The sequence below is a fragment of the Sinocyclocheilus grahami genome, unplaced genomic scaffold (assembly GCF_001515645.1).
Source record: "Sinocyclocheilus grahami isolate Dianchi unplaced genomic scaffold, SAMN03320097.WGS_v1.1 scaffold252.1, whole genome shotgun sequence".
Classification (NCBI taxonomy): domain Eukaryota; kingdom Metazoa; phylum Chordata; class Actinopteri; order Cypriniformes; family Cyprinidae; genus Sinocyclocheilus; species Sinocyclocheilus grahami.
Window position 1 is genome coordinate 1,498,348 of NW_015505431.1, and position 16,866 is coordinate 1,515,213.

General features: G+C 38.1%; 1 protein-coding gene across 2 annotated transcripts; it reads left to right on the forward strand.

The window, feature by feature from the left end:
* The first annotated feature begins 725 nt into the window (after nt 1–725).
* LOC107598520 (protein PAT1 homolog 1-like) lies at nt 726–16,590 on the forward strand. Of its 2 annotated transcripts, none has more exons than XM_016289891.1 (16): nt 726–853; nt 1,610–1,706; nt 7,289–7,689; nt 8,935–9,009; nt 9,102–9,302; nt 9,623–9,724; nt 9,981–10,067; nt 10,191–10,393; nt 10,480–10,630; nt 10,864–10,978; nt 11,158–11,255; nt 11,476–11,535; nt 11,711–11,856; nt 15,941–16,100; nt 16,229–16,354; nt 16,471–16,590. In XM_016289891.1, exons 1-16 carry the CDS (start codon nt 839–841, stop codon nt 16,564–16,566), a joined length of 2,133 nt encoding a protein of 710 aa, XP_016145377.1. In that variant the 5' UTR covers nt 726–838; the 3' UTR covers nt 16,567–16,590. The 2 variants fall into 2 exon arrangements, with proteins under 2 accessions (XP_016145377.1, XP_016145378.1); XM_016289892.1 differs by having other exon boundaries at nt 16,503–16,567.
* Nucleotides 16,591–16,866: the final 276 nt, after the last annotated feature.

Genomic DNA, 16,866 nt, shown 5'->3' on the forward strand with positions numbered 1-16,866 from the left:
TTATATTGTTTCACATTTGTTTCTTAATGTGCATTATTTTTTAAACACGTGACAACATGCCCTAATAGCATTGAGTTAAACAATAGGTAGCTGATTCATTTCTGAATGCATGCATGTGTGGTCACTTGTTTCACAGCTATTACAACAACAATAATAATAATAATAAAAATAAAAAAAATAAAAATATGTTATTAGATCAAACAGAATTCACAAAATGTTTTTCGTGTTCAAAACCATTCTAAAGACAACCAGCACTGCTGACACAGATCTTTGTAGCAACTAAAATAAAGCTTGTGACAACTTTCCCTGATCTCACAGTTACCATGGTGCTGAATAATTACATTATTAATATACCATAGTATTCACATGGTCCTGTAAGTACTTTTGAAGAATGCTGTAATAATACCATTATGCTTTTTGTGTTTTTTGAACATTAAAGCATGTCAACATATTCTGTTACACCAAATAATGATCTTTAAAACAGCATCATATGACACCTTTAATTATTTTCCCAGTTTCCTAATTCTTACACCACAATGGTATATTTACAAGTCAAATAACCCAGTGGAATGTGAAAAGGACTCTTTTCCTAAGGGGATTTATAGCATAATTTGAAAAAAAAAAGTTTTATGTTTAACAGGAACATTCCAAAATACACGAACAGAAAACTGGATCTTTTATAACACATAAATGATGGTCAGCAGCACAGTATAGACTCCTGTAGTGTTTTTACCGCACTCACGCCGTGTGCATGTCTTTAAGCTGGCTCGCTCGCGCGCGAGGAATCTCGTGCCGTCTCGCGCAGCAGAATCAAACGAGATTCTTTTAACACAGACACATGTTCCATTTTCAGGTAAATGTTGTCTTCTTTTGTTTTTACCAAGTGCATGTGGAAATGGCTCTTTTCAAAGAGATTTAATCTGACAAGTGCGGTTTAGAAGATTTACATTTTGATGGAAAATTGCGGCTTTGTTTTTCGACTCTACAACATTGTTTGTGAGGCCTAACCATCAGTTTCCTCTGGTGTTGATATTGAACAAGATGTAAAAGCTTCATGAAATCTATAACAGCCAACTGTCCGTAGCGAATACCCGCTGTTTTGAGTTCAGTGTGGCCCAGATGTGTGTTATTAAACCTTTGGCCTTGTTAGCATGTTAGCGAGGCCGTGCTAGTACATCAACCAACCGGGGCGATGTAAACGCACTGGGCTCACTTTAATTTCCCAAGCTTTTTTATTTATTTCGTCACTCTGAGAATTATGTTTTCATGGCGAAAAGGTTTCTGTAAGATTTCGTTTTCTGTAACATTAAATGATTCTGCACTTAGCAGTTTGGATACTCCGTATTGATAACATGTATAAACTGTTTCTAAGGAACAATGCATCTTTTTAAGTTGTTAAAAGACCTAAATAATTAAGATTAAGATGTCCTCTACCACTGATCATGTTAGTTTTTGGTGAGCACAAGGACCATATTTTACCTTTGCATGTGGCTACAGCATCATTTTCCTTAAGACCACAGTTTTCCACCTCCTTAAGTTAGATCCCATACTTTATGACATGTTGAAAATGTATATATTGAATCTATATTGCTTCTGTGTTATTTTGCAGTCTTTTGACGATGACTGCACCCTGGAGGAGGAAGGGTTGGTAGAGGAAGATGAAATTGACCAGTTCAATGATGACACTTTCGGTGCGGGGGCAATCAGTAAGTAAAAAATCAATAAGTTTTTTTTTTCCCCGGCAATCCTGACACCTGGACTTATGGATTTACCCAACAAAGCCTACTGTATCACATTTGTGACCTAGGACCACAAAACCAGGCATACGAGTCTTTATTTTTTTATTAAAATTTAGATTTATACATCATCTGAATAAATAAGCTTTCCATGAATGTATGGTTTGCTAGGATAGGCCAATATTTGGCTTAGATACAACTATTTGAAAATCTGGAATATGAGGGTGCAAAAAAATCTAAATATTGAGAAAATCGTCTTTAAAGGTGCCATGGAATGGAAAACTGTATTTACCTTGGCATAGTTGAATAATAAGACCTGCACAGCCGAATCATCGATGCAGTGTTGCCAGATATTGCTATTAAAGCAAACAAAAACCGATAAATAAATAAAATTATTTCAAATTTATAGTCCAAAAAAACGCTTATAACAGCTGGATCTCACTCGCATCTCTGTCTCAAGCCTCGTTCACAAAATCTCTCAAAATCTGTATCTTCGTCTGATACAGGCTCAAACATATATGGTTGGATGCCTAATCTCTCCATCGTTCACGCCGGACAGTAGAGATCTGTTTGATGTGTGAGCTACTGAAATGAGCCGCGCTGTGAAACAGCCAATCAGAGCAGGGCTCAACATTATTATTCATGACGAAACAGCCAATCAGAGCAGAGCTCAACATTATTATTCATGACCCTTCCAAATAAGGTAATAACAGACAGTGGCGGCTCGTCGGGGGAGGCACAGCTTCCCCAAAATTTTGAGGTGAAAATGGGAGGAGGATGATTTAATGTTAATAAAATTAACAGTTCATGTCTCAGAATGTGTATTTTTTGTTTGTAATTTCACAGATGTAATACCATAACTTGTTAATGAAGTTGGAAAGCGCCGCTTTTCTATCGCGAATGTGCCGAATGTGCTGAATGTGCTGATGTAATTACAACCGCTAATGATAGAGAAGGGGAGGTGGAGGCCGGGTGAGCGCTGAGCTCTCATGCCTCCGTTGGAAAAAAAAATTAGCCAATCACCATCGAGTGTTCACTTTCAGCGCTGAGGAGTGTTGAGAAAAGAAACCCCGTAGGGGAGGCTAGCCTCCCTTCTGATATCAACCAATCATCGTAGAGAGAGAGTTTGAATGTCTCCCGCTGCGCTGATAATGTACCAATGTCACAACAGGCAGCTCTCTTTTAACACAGACTTTTAAGAAGGGATGGATGTTTTCTTCAAGTGATAGGCCAGGAATTATATTATCTTGCTGTATGTGTGTCGTCGTCTTTACGTTTTCTGACTAAAAGCAACCAAAAACCTTGCAAGGGAGGCTAGCCTCCCTTCTGATATCAACCAATCATCGTAGAGAGAGAGTTTGAATGTCTCCCGCTGCGCTGATAATGTACCAATGTCACAACAGGCAGCTCTCTTTTAACACAGACTTTTAAGAAGGGATGGATGTTTTCTTCAAGTGATAGGCCAGGAATTATATTATCTTGCTGTATGTGTGTCGTCGTCTTTACGTTTTCTGACTAAAAGCAACCAAAAAGCCATTTTAAAGTGGTTAAGCTAATAATAATAATCGGCAGGGATCCCAGACCAATACAATTAGTGTGCCTCCTCTATTTTAAACCCCACGAGCCGCCACTGATAACAGACCATTTCATTCTAGGGACAAATCCTAGGGTTGTAAATGGACATGTAAAACCGTTTCTGGAGAATTTTTACCCTTACATAAGCCACATACTTTCTATGTAGATATCAGAGAACAATTAAAAATATTTTATCAGTGCATTCTATGGCACCTTTAAAGTTGTCCAAATGAAGTTCTTAGCCATGCATATTACTAATCCAAAATTAACTTTTGATATATTTACGGTAGGAAATTTACTAAATATCTTCATGGAACATGATCTTTACTTAATATCCTAATGATTTTTGACATAAAATCGATAATTTTGACCCATACAATGTATTGTTGGCTATTGCTACAAATATACCCGTGTGACTTATGACAGGTTTTGTGGTCCAGGGTCACATTTGATACATGGATTTCTTATGCCTCTAAATGGCCAATGGTTAAAACTACTGAAAAACCTGTTGTACATAATCTACTACATGCAATTGATAGTTTGTACTTTTTAGCAAGTAAAAGGCGCTTTAGTGCAATTGTAAAAATTGTAAAGATTTTTATGAAGTAAATATAATAATAATTGATGTTGTTATTGATATTTCACAATTTCAAGAACATTTATTGGACTAAGCAACTTACAAACTATGAAAATTTCATGTTACTTTTTGGTATAAATATTAGCAAGGATTTATTAGGCTTTTATTTGGCCGATACAGATTTTAACTAGGGATGGGTCACGATTTTCGAATATTCGATTAGTTGATTTAATTATAGAATATTGAATAGGTTGTGCGATTATAGTCTTAAAAAAATGTCCCCATGTTTTCTGTGCTGATGCGGTGGTGATGTGTTCATGTGGCGCTGCCAATAACGCACCTAAAAGCTGTCAAAGACAACAGAAGAACAAATTGTCTCATCCGCACACTGTAGACTTGCGTGGCATAAAAAAAGACTTGCGCAGCATATAACGGTTACAGTAACTTGGGACGATGTCAAATAATAGTTTTGTGCGGACCACAAACACTCCCGACTGGGTTAGAGGTGTTTCTGAATCCGTGTTTAGAAAGGCACAGAAAACAAATAACGTGTTCTACAGAGCCACTAAAGGGACATGGTTAGCCGCTTGCTAGCGGTAGCCTGTTACATTACAGTACATAACATTTCACTTACCACGTAAACGGAGTAAGGAGAGATGACTGATAGGATGATGGCGAATGATTTGCAGATCCTGAGCACCACTGACAAACATCTAATCTTGTAAAATGTGTAAGTACTGCCGAGTGCTGCTCCGTACGTGTGATCGTGAATCTCGAAAGTGAAAGTAAAAAAACAAGCGTGCATTCATAAGCGATTTCAATGCCCCGCATTAATAACGGCTCCCTGATGCCTGCAGTTTATATTCAGTATAATTACTAGGGATGCACCAATACCACTTTTGCATATTATTGTAGTTTTGCACAGCTTGTCAGTGAACGACGGCACGCACATGATGGAGATTACTGCTGATTACAGAACGGGCTTTACTGACAAGATGCGCATTAATTATCACATGCGATTTATCGTGCAGCCCTATCCTTAATCTATAATAACTCCATTCTGTTGTTCTGTTGCATCCCTAATAATTACCCAACGATATAATTGCGACAGACAGAAGATATTGAAGTATATTTTTCCTCCCATCTCGTATCTATTCTCTTTAGGGATTAAATATTTTTTGAAATGGAAATGTCCTGGCCTTATGAGCAGTTGATTTATGCTAATCGACTGACTGTCATGTTAATAAGTGCCGTCATTCGGTTATGTTTATTATATTAATATGTTTCAGCACGTTGCAATCATTATATGGCTTGACAGACATTTAAGGTAGTCTAACTTCTGAATTAAACAGTTTATCATACAGATTGAAAGCGTGAATCCCGTCTCTCTCCCTTTCTCTCTGTTTATGGGCGTTTGTGCATTGCGAGGCAGGGGTGCAATTTTCGAATAATAATTGAATACTACTCAGCAATTTTCTAATATTATTTTTGCTTTGAATGCCCAAACAACTATTGGCCGATACCGATATTGGTCAATTGCATAAAGCAGGGCTTAAAAACGGGGGGGGAAAAACTATAATATTTTGATTGGTTCACACTGAACAAAATTGGTATTTGAACGTTTATGTTCCTAGGCTATTGCCGTTCCGAAACCGGGTTGAGTAGAAAAAATACCGGTTAATAATGTTATTTTTTAACTTTTTCTATGCCTATAATAATAATAATAATAATAAAGTACTGCGTTTTCTTTAATCAAAAAGAAAAAAAAACACTAGGGTCTTGGATCTGGCCAATACAGCATGGTCTTTTCTAGATTTTGACTAAATGTATTAAACAAAAGAAAAAAACTGTCAACGCTTTAAAGACATAAGTAAATTGTCAAGATATTTAAAAATGTTTGCAGCATGGATAAAAAAAACACTACTCCTTTAAGCGTTTTGAGAGGAAAAAACAGCCTAAATTAGTAGGCTGTACGTCGCATTTTATTATTATATTCAGAAATAATGTAGGCTAAAATACCCTAAATGAAGCAAAATATTTACAAACATTACAAACACAATTAGGCTATTTTAGTTCCCTTCTCTCCACAACAAATCCTCTAAAGTTGTAATCCAAAACTAATTAATTTAAAAGCAAAACCTCTCATTCTGCACAAATCCAAATGTTTCCATATTCACGATGTATCTGGATGCTAAAATATTATTTAGCCTATTCCTGTGTAAACTATAGGCTTTGTTCTTCACTCGCATTTTCAACGTAAAACGTCATCCTTCACATAAAAGCACAGTGAGGCGGTGGTCATGCTGAACGGCACTGACTATTTAAATTGAGCAGTGTAACTTTTTACGTTTCTTTAACTGGATTTTATTTTGATAATAAACTGGCTGCGATGTCAAGTTAGCAAAAATACAGTGGGTACGGAAAGTATTCAGACCCCCTTAAATTCAGAGTGAAAAATTTAAGGGGGTCTGAATACTTTCCGTACCCACTGTATGTGCGTGTGAGTCGCCGAGGCGATTCAAAGCATTAAAGCTTTTGCAAAACAAAGAAAACTGCTTTCCTCTGCTTTCTTGGTTTCCTTTCCGTGAACTTAAGAGCGCGTTACAATGATCCAAACTTGGCACATTTTTTTTCTTTCGTTTTGTTAATCTGTTAATGTTTTAAGTGACATATATTTTGTGTATAGGCCTATATTCCTTTTTATGTAGCCTATATAGCCTAAGTTTTTCTCCATTCACAGAAGCGCTGCAGGTGCGTGATGTGAACTTGTGTGAATCCGTGTTCTACACTATCCTGCCATTTTTGCTGGTTTTAAACACACAAAAAGCTGCATATTACCTGCCATCAATTTTCACTTAAATGTAGGCCTAATGCTTGGTGGTTTCGTGACATATCCTCGGGTAAACTAACGCCAGGGCATTGCCATTGCGACTTACCTCTGATGAATTTGCAGCTGAGCACGGGCATTTCACTCGTTGGATGTGTCGGCGTCACATTTGCATAGGCCGTACTATTGTCTGACACTATATTTTGTACAGATTTTATTTTGTTTTGACAAGTATTTAATTAATTTGCCCAGAGAAAAAGCATGCAACTCATTGTCTCCATGCAGTTAATTAATAAACCATCGGTATCGGCCCCTTTCATGCTATTTCCGATATGCCGATGGCTTTAAAATAATCAAAAATCGGCCGATAAATATCGGCGGCTGATACATCGGTGCATCCCTAGTCATAGTAAATGAGCCATAAAAATAAAAGGTGCATATATTTTGTCCGAAGGTAATGTTAAATTTAAAAAATGTTTTCTGACTATTATTTCATGTCTCAGACATGGTACTGCATCTAAGTTACATTGGCGTATCAGATTGTAACATCAGCTCATATGTTTTCCTCTCTAGATGATGATTGGCAGGAGGAGCATGCCCGCCTCGCAGAGCTTGATGAGCAGGTACGAGACGGAGTGCATGAAGCGGGTGACGCCTCCTCCGTTGACCTCCCTCTCGCTGGCGGCAATGCCCACTCTTCGGCCCTCGCTCAACCCTCCTCTTCCTCCCGGCTTTACCCTGACGTAGATGTACGGGGTGGTGGTGACCTGGCGGAGTCGCTGACTCGGCTCATCTTGGGCTCGGATCCTGCTATTGCTGGAGTGGGCACCGCCAGGTCGGACCGATCTCACCTTCCTCCAATGCTGTCCGGCCAGGCTCCTCAGCCCTCGGCATTAGCTGAACAGTCTTCTCTGCTGCTGAGCTACCAACAACAGCAGCAGCTTATGCGCAGAGGGCCAGCTCCTCTTCCACAGGTTTGTGTGATTGTCTCTCCATCATATTGAGCCATTATTGATATGATTAGTTTGTAAATCTATTTGTGAACATGCAAATGCCATCATCAGGGTGTGGACTGCAGCAGGTAACTTTAACAAACAGGTATTTTAAGGGTGTGGCAATATGTTACATGTTTGCCACATGTAAAATAGGGCTGCACAATTAATTAGAATAAAGCAAAAATAGTCTAATTATTGAATTGCAAAGACTGTGATTTAATTAAATACATTCGCTATATATTTCAAAGTGAAGTAAAAGTTTTAGAAATTGTATCTTATGTTAATGTAAAAAATCTTGTGTGATATAACTTGTGTTTGTTTGTTTGGTGGTTTTTATTGTATTTGTTATACTTGTACTTTTTTTTTTATTGTTTTTGCCATGAAAATAGCCTTTGATGCTGACATGGCATTAAATATATACTATACTTCAAAGTGAAGTATGTGTGTACAGTATTGTGTTTTACATGAGTAGCTCGTGATAGTGTTTTCAACATCTCTGTTGAAATAATACAATTTCAAAATAGTTTTCTTAGATACTTTTTTACATTAAAATTACTTGATGCATGTTTTATGCATGGGAAGTCGTGGCCTAATGGTTAGAGAGTCAGATTCGTAACCCAAAGGTTGCGGGTTCGAGTCTCATACCGGCAGGGATTGTAGGTGGGGGGGAGTGAATGTACAGCGCTCTCTCCCACCTTTAATACCACGACTGAGGTGCCCTTGAGCAAGGCACCGAACCCCCAACTGCTCCCCGGGCGCCGCAGCATAAATGGCTGCCCACTGCTTCAGGTGTGTGTTCACGGTGTGTGGGTGCACTTAGGATGGGATAAATGCAGAGCACTAATTCCGAGTATGGGTCACCATACTTGGCCATTAGCCACGTCACTTATATTCTTTGGATTCAGTTTTAAGGAACCTACTTTTTTAACCTCTTTATTATAAAGGGCAATGAGAATTTGGGAATTGCAAGTTCGAATTGCATTTTCTTATTTTTATGTTTTTATGTTTAGTCTGCCCTATATGAAAGCATCTAGTGTGCACTAAAGTGGATAAAATAGTGTTTAAACATATGTAGGAGCCTTCAGGTAAATTTAGCAGCATGCTTGGCTTTATTTTATGATGCGTCAACAAAAACAATGTGGATTTGTCTCTGTAATATTTATCTTACAGCTCTAAATATTCAGAATAAACAACCAATATTTCCCTTTTTCTTTTCCCCCATAGATAAACTCTCACAGTATTTGGGAAAACAGTATGGGCTTCGGTCCTGTTAGTTCTGGACTAGTCACTCAAAAAGAGGTAAAACATTTGTGTATATAAAATAAGCTTTCTCAAGTTTGCTTGATTGTCTTTCTGTGCTGTTCTTCTAAACTTCTCGATTAACTGCTCAGGACAAAACGCTTATGTCCATTATCAAAGAGGTGGGGCTTCCTAATCGGCCTCCTGGACTCAGCAGAGAAGAAGGGCGAGATTTGTCTGAAAGGGTTCCACCTCCTCGCTCCTGCTCACCTGTGATTGGAAGTCCACCTGTAAGGGCTGTACCTATTGGAACACCTCCGAAACAGCCCATGAGTCAAGTCCACAATCAGCATGTAAGATGTCATCCTTTATGCATTAAAATATTTACATTTAGTCATTTAGCAGAAGCTTTTATCCAAAGCGACTTACAAATGAGGACAACAAAAGCAATTAAAACCAGCAAAAGAGCAATAATATGAAAGTGCTATGACAAGTCTCGGTTTGCCAGCCATTTTTTTAATGCATGATGTAAAAGTGTACTTAAAACGTAGTATTTTTTTCTAAATCAACCCAAGGAGTGTTGATATGTTTGCATTTAATATTTCTGGGTGATGCAATGATTTACATTGAGTTAAAATGGTTCATTGGCTGTATGTTTCTTTTTTTTCTTCAGAATAATCACCCTTTAGCCGTTCACGTGAGAGCCACTATGCCACTGCGCTACCCACCTCCCTTCCCTGAGCGTCTGTCCCCCAACAACCTCCTCAGCATCGCTGTGAGTCCCAGATCAGTTCAGAATCAGTCAACTCCAACAGCCTGACAGTGGTGCTATGATACAGTGAAAAAAGTGAACAATTTTCCACACTTCGATGCCTGTTTGCTCATGCTCGAGGAGGCTCTGTTTAGAGGACATCTAATGTCTAAATGGCTTTTGGGAGGAAAACAATCTGGTATATCTATTTTGAAAGTTTTTGAACAGTATTGAAATGACAAATTATGATAAACCCTTTTTTTTTTTTTTGCTCTCTCAGAACTCACCGTTGTCTCATCCTCCATTCCCTGCTGGTGTTGGTCCTGTTCTGTCTCATATACAGAGAGCCCAACTGCTCAACTCTCAGGTGAGTTAATGATACATTAGTATTAGTATACACCGTCTAATAAGAGTGGTTCTAGAGCTTCAATCATGTCCTAACCATAGAAACATGATAAGCTTTTTTTCTATCTTGTGTTACGCTCTTCAGGTTGGTCAGTTCCCACGTGGTCCAGCTCCCCCATTATTACAGGGAGGTGTCGGGGGTTTCAGGCCATTCTTTGGGCAGTCTGGTCCTAGAATGGGTCCCCATGGGCCACCTCTTGGCCACGCACCCATCCGACACAACACCACCCACCTCCACCCGCAGCACCGCAGGATGCTCAACCAGAGGATGCAGAACAGAGGCTTGGGGTGGGTACCATCTGTCCTCTGAATGCCCGCCTCTGAATGACGCCTCACTTTGAAATGCCTCATGTAAATGTTTCTCATACGCTCAGTGATCACGTCGGAGGGAGAGGTGTTGGAGACAGGAGAATCAGAGATCCTTACAGCAATCTGATGACACAAAGAGAGAAGGAATGGGTAGCGAGGATTCAAATGATGCAGCTTCAAAGCACCGATCCGTATCTGGATGACTACTATTACCAGGTAATCACTCTTTTACCCATACTTACCCCAAGACTGACACATTTCAAATGAAAACTTTATTCTTCAAAGTTTGTTAATCTATTTTAGACTTTTAGACCAGGCTTGAGACATCAGAGTTCGTCTACCATCTAGTTATTTTCTAATACTGCTGTAGCTTGGATTAAAAAATATATATATATTGTGTAGATAATGTTATTGCTGGTTAATGGTGGCCTTTAATTCTTGTTTTGCAGAATTACTATGAAAAAATGGAGAAGCGTCAAGAGCGGGACCGAGACAACAGGAAGGAGCACACCACCAAACTCATCACTCCTCAGGTGGCTAAACTGGAGCACACCTATCGGCCAGGTAAAAAACAACACATGGCAAAATGGCATTAAAAAATGCCTGTCTTAGCATTCTTATGACTGCAAGCAAATCAAAAATTTATATTTTGTTGTTATTGATTTAATTGTGTATTTCTGTCAGGTCAGTTATTTCTATCCGTTCAAATGGTCTAATACTTTGTGATTGTGTTTGTTTCATAGTGCAGTTTGCCGGCTCGTTAGGAAAACTCACTGTCTCCAGTGTGAACAATCCAAGGAAAATGATTGATGCCGTGGTGACCACTCGCAGTGATGATGAGGTCAGCACTCTATTCCCTCACCCTTTTACATAGACTATTTTTATAAAACCGCTTATGAGGCTGTTTTTGGGTGCTTTTGAGTGGACCCATGCAAAAATGAACTCAACAGATTCGTTCTGGTCCTAGTAATGCATTTTTCTTCATTCAGTTTATTCAAAAGGTGCATGTTATTATGGTACCGTTTCTTTGTACCAATGTTCTTTATTTTGTCATTTTACAGGAAAAAAGAGAAAAGCAAGTGTGGAACAAAAGACGGCAAATCCTTTATACTGTGGAGAAGGTAAGAATGGAGAGAAGTGAAGCTTTTGTAGCCACCGTATTTTTATTCTGATTCAGGTGATTAATAAAAAATAAAAAAATAAAAAATAAATAAATATAATTAGTATTCCACGAAATATACTAACAAGTATAATATATATATAATACAGTAATAACCTGTATATTTTGTTATGCAGATGTACAGTCTACTATTAGAAGTGCAAGACTTTGAGAAGAAGTTCTTGCAGACCCCTGAGCACCAAAGAGATGCCCTGCTAGAACAGCATAAAACCCACACGGTGCAGCTCTACAACTCCCTCCGAGAAAAAGAGTGGGACAACCGGTGAGTGCGACAGGAAGAGCCACATGAGGACAGGCACATGAACTAGCCTAGTTGAGAAATGGTTTTATGATCATGTTTTTACATTTAGGTTAAGTAATTTAGCAGACGCTTTTATCCAAAGCGACTTAAAAATGAGGACAATGAAAGCAATCAAAATCAACAAAAGAGCAATAATAATGTAAGTGCTTTGACAAGTTTCCGTTAGACTAAATATTTTTAAAGAATATAATAAAAAGAAAACGAGTAGATAGAATAGTGAATGCTAGTGTTGGAGGGTCATTTTTATAATAAAAAGTAAATAAGCAGTTCGAATAGAAGTAGAATCGAGAGTGCAAGTGTTAGAGGGACGAGTTTTTTTTTATTAAAAAAAGAAAATGAATAGAATTAGAATAGAGAGTGCCGGAGTTAGGGGGTCAAATGAAGATGGAAGATATGTGTTTTTAGCCGATTCTTGAAGATGGCTAATGACTCAGCTACTCGAATCGAGTTGTGCAGGTCATTGCACCAGGAGGGAACAGTTAATGAAAAAGTCTGTGAAAGTGATTTTGTGCCTCTTTGGGATGGCACAATAATGCACCGTTCAATTGTAGAACGCAAGCTTCTAGAGGGCACATAACTCTGAAGTAGTGAATTTAGGTAAAGGGGTGCAGAGTCAGTGGTGGTTTTGTATGCAAACATTAATGCCTTGAATTTTACGTGAGCAGCTATTGGTAACCAGTGCAAGTTCATGAACAGAGCTGTAACATGCGTTCTTTTCGGCTCATTAAAGATTAATCTTGCATTCTGTCTTAATTGTAGAGGTTAGAATGAACTGGCTGGAAGACCTGTCAATAGTCCAGCCTGGACAAAACAAGAACTTGAACAAGGAGTGGTGTAGCATGTGTAGTTGTGTAGTCTTTTCTAATGTTGTATAAAGCAAATCTGCAGGACCAGGCAGTTTTTAGCAATGTGGTCTGAGAAATTCAGCTGATTTTGAAGGAGTTATTGTTGATGCACCTAGCTGGTTGGTGAAATTGTGATGAAATGATGGGTTTGTTGAAACCACAAGCAGTTCTGTCTTGGCAAGGTTGAGCTGAAAGTAATGGTGTCTGATGAAAGTAATGGTGCCACACCCTTGCTGAAAGTAATCAGCAAGAAATGTCTGTTAGACAAGCTGAGATGCGAGCAGCCATCGTCGGATCATCAGGATGGAATGAGAGGTAGAGTTGAGTGTCATCAGCATAGCAGTGATATGAAAAGCCATGTTTCTGAATGACAGAACCTAGTGATGCCATGTAGACAGAGAAGTAGGGCTGCAACTGACAATTATTTTGATAATTGATTAGTTGACTGATTATTTTTTCAATTAATCGGATTTTTAAAAAAAGGGGGGAAAAGCCCTTTTTTCTATTTTTATAAAACACACTTGCACAGCCCTATTGTCATTATCATCACAAACTGAAAGAACTAAATAGTATTTCACATAATAACAAAAATGGCCTCCTATGCCTTTCATAACAGCTTGCATTCTTGCTGGCATTATGTACTTTGACTAATTGGGTATCTTAAAAAAAAAAAACACTAAAGCACTTGACTATTTTTTTTCTGACTTTCTTTCATAGATAACGTCAATAATTATATTATAGCATTAGAAACACTACTGTTACTAAAGAGCTTACTCATATTGGAGGACTAACCATTACAGAAAGCTAAAAATGATTTTGTTAATCACTAATACTATTAGTTTAGAGCAGCAGTTGCACAAACCTTACATAATTTGTTAGAAACCTTACAAACATTTGCTTGAATGAATGTAAGCACTGTATAGTGAATATAGCTTAAATCTATCAATTTAAAATTTAAATAATAATAAAGATATTAAAAATGAATAAAAACACAAACTTTTATAATAAAAAGTAAATAAGCAGTTCGAATAGAAGTAGAATCGAGAGTGCAAGTGTTAGAGGGACGAGTTTTTTTTTATTAAAAAAAGAAAATGAATAGAATTAGAATAGAGAGTGCCGGAGTTAGGGGGTCAAATGAAGATGGAAGATATGTGTTTTTAGCCGATTCTTGAAGATGGCTAATGACTCAGCTACTCGAATCGAGTTGTGCAGGTCATTGCACCAGGAGGGAACAGTTAATGAAAAAGTCTGTGAAAGTGATTTTGTGCCTCTTTGGGATGGCACAATAATGCACCGTTCAATTGTAGAACGCAAGCTTCTAGAGGGCACATAACTCTGAAGTAGTGAATTTAGGTAAAGGGGTGCAGAGTCAGTGGTGGTTTTGTATGCAAACATTAATGCCTTGAATTTTACGTGAGCAGCTATTGGTAACCAGTGCAAGTTCATGAACAGAGCTGTAACATGCGTTCTTTTCGGCTCATTAAAGATTAATCTTGCATTCTGTCTTAATTGTAGAGGTTAGAATGAACTGGCTGGAAGACCTGTCAATAGTCCAGCCTGGACAAAACAAGAACTTGAACAAGGAGTGGTGTAGCATGTGTAGTTGTGTAGTCTTTTCTAATGTTGTATAAAGCAAATCTGCAGGACCAGGCAGTTTTTAGCAATGTGGTCTGAGAAATTCAGCTGATTTTGAAGGAGTTATTGTTGATGCACCTAGCTGGTTGGTGAAATTGTGATGAAATGATGGGTTTGTTGAAACCACAAGCAGTTCTGTCTTGGCAAGGTTGAGCTGAAAGTAATGGTGTCTGATGAAAGTAATGGTGCCACACCCTTGCTGAAAGTAATCAGCAAGAAATGTCTGTTAGACAAGCTGAGATGCGAGCAGCCATCGTCGGATCATCAGGATGGAATGAGAGGTAGAGTTGAGTGTCATCAGCATAGCAGTGATATGAAAAGCCATGTTTCTGAATGACAGAACCTAGTGATGCCATGTAGACAGAGAAGTAGGGCTGCAACTGACAATTATTTTGATAATTGATTAGTTGACTGATTATTTTTTCAATTAATCGGATTTTTAAAAAAAGGGGGGAAAAGCCCTTTTTTCTATTTTTATAAAACACACTTGCACAGCCCTATTGTCATTATCATCACAAACTGAAAGAACTAAATAGTATTTCACATAATAACAAAAATGGCCTCCTATGCCTTTCATAACAGCTTGCATTCTTGCTGGCATTATGTACTTTGACTAATTGGGTATCTTAAAAAAAAAAAAACACTAAAGCACTTGACTATTTTTTTTCTGACTTTCTTTCATAGATAACGTCAATAATTATATTATAGCATTAGAAACACTACTGTTACTAAAGAGCTTACTCATATTGGAGGACTAACCATTACAGAAAGCTAAAAATGATTTTGTTAATCACTAATACTATTAGTTTAGAGCAGCAGTTGCACAAACCTTACATAATTTGTTAGAAACCTTACAAACATTTGCTTGAATGAATGTAAGCACTGTATAGTGAATATAGCTTAAATCTATCAATTTAAAATTTAAATAATAATAAAGATATTAAAAATGAATAAAAACACAAACTCCGTGTTAACCAGCAGGTAAGAGTAATGTTCTGCAGGAACACACGTTTACTTTTATCACAGTCACGTCTTACTGTCATTTCTTTATCCTGTAAAAGGCGACTATGAAGTGTCTGATATTTATATTCAGAAAATAACATGCTGTTATCCCTTTACAGTTCCTACTCTCATAACTATTTCACTATTTTTAGATGCATTTTGTGCATAGAAAGTGCTGTAATTTGATGTGACCGGCTGAAGTTGGACATGCACTGTGGGCAGACCCAACTAATCGAAAATGAGAATCGTTGTGATTATTTTCATTATCAATAATAATCAGTTTTAATCGATTAGTTGTTGCAGCCCTAAAGAGAAGTGGTCCAAGTTCTGAGCCCTGAGGCACCCCAGTAGCTAGATGTTGCGTCTTGGACACCTCACCCCTCCAAGATACCTTAAAGGACCTATCTGATTAAACCTATCTTGTTTATTTTTTTTAAATAAACAAGCATGTTATAACAGCATAGTTTTGTGCTGTAGTCAAGAACTGTGTGAAATCACTAATATTGGTATCAACTACTAGAAGGTTTGTGACTGTAACAGACCTACTTCCCACCCTTCTGCAGAGTGAGCGATGAGCAGTGCTTGATGATCATGTCTGTGCGTAAGGGGAAACGCCTCATCTCCAGACTCCTCCCCTTCCTGCCACAGCCCCATGCTGCTGCTGTTGTCATGGGAATAGCCAGGAACCTTCCAGCTCTGGCCAAGAAAGACAAACAAGACCAGGTACAGTCACAGACGAGTGGGTATTTGTATGCTTTCTGTGAAGAGAATGAGATGTGGCAAGTTCTATAGGTTATGATTAGCACTAGGAAAAAGGAAGTTTTTTTTAATTTGCATGTTCTCTCTCATAGGTACTGTGTTGGTTGGTAGAGCCAGTGACGGCAGTAATCCAGTCCATATCGAGTACCTCCCTCACTGATCTCCTCCAGGAGCTGCAGGGCAGTGAAGGACAGCTTCCCCTTGTGCTGCAAAATAAGGTATCACTGTCAAATTTTATTTATTTTTTTTAAATGGGAAATGTGCACAGTCTCTTCTGGCTTTTTCTCTAACTAAACCAAAGTTATTTCAGTAATGTATGTGTTGTGTTTGTCAGTTTGGCGTGACGTTGCTCTATCTGATTCTAAGTGAAGGAGAGAGGATGCAGAGCTCCGATCCCAACTGTCAGCTCATGGACGATAACCGCTGGTGAGCATCTGTCTGTGTATTATTATTTATTTTCCCTACAGGCATGCTTGGTATTACACAGGTGTTCATGTGTGAAAGTGGCTAGTGTTGCAGTATTTCATCATGATTCATAGGGCTGGGTTTTGACACAAATTTCACGATTCGATTCTCATTCACAAGCTTGCAATTCGATTTAATTCAATTCAATATCGATTAGTTTGGATATATTTTAGGTATACATGCCACATTTTCTCAAGGAAAAAAATTATCTGAACTAATGCTGTAAAATATACATGAGTCAGTTGATACTACATTCATTACTATA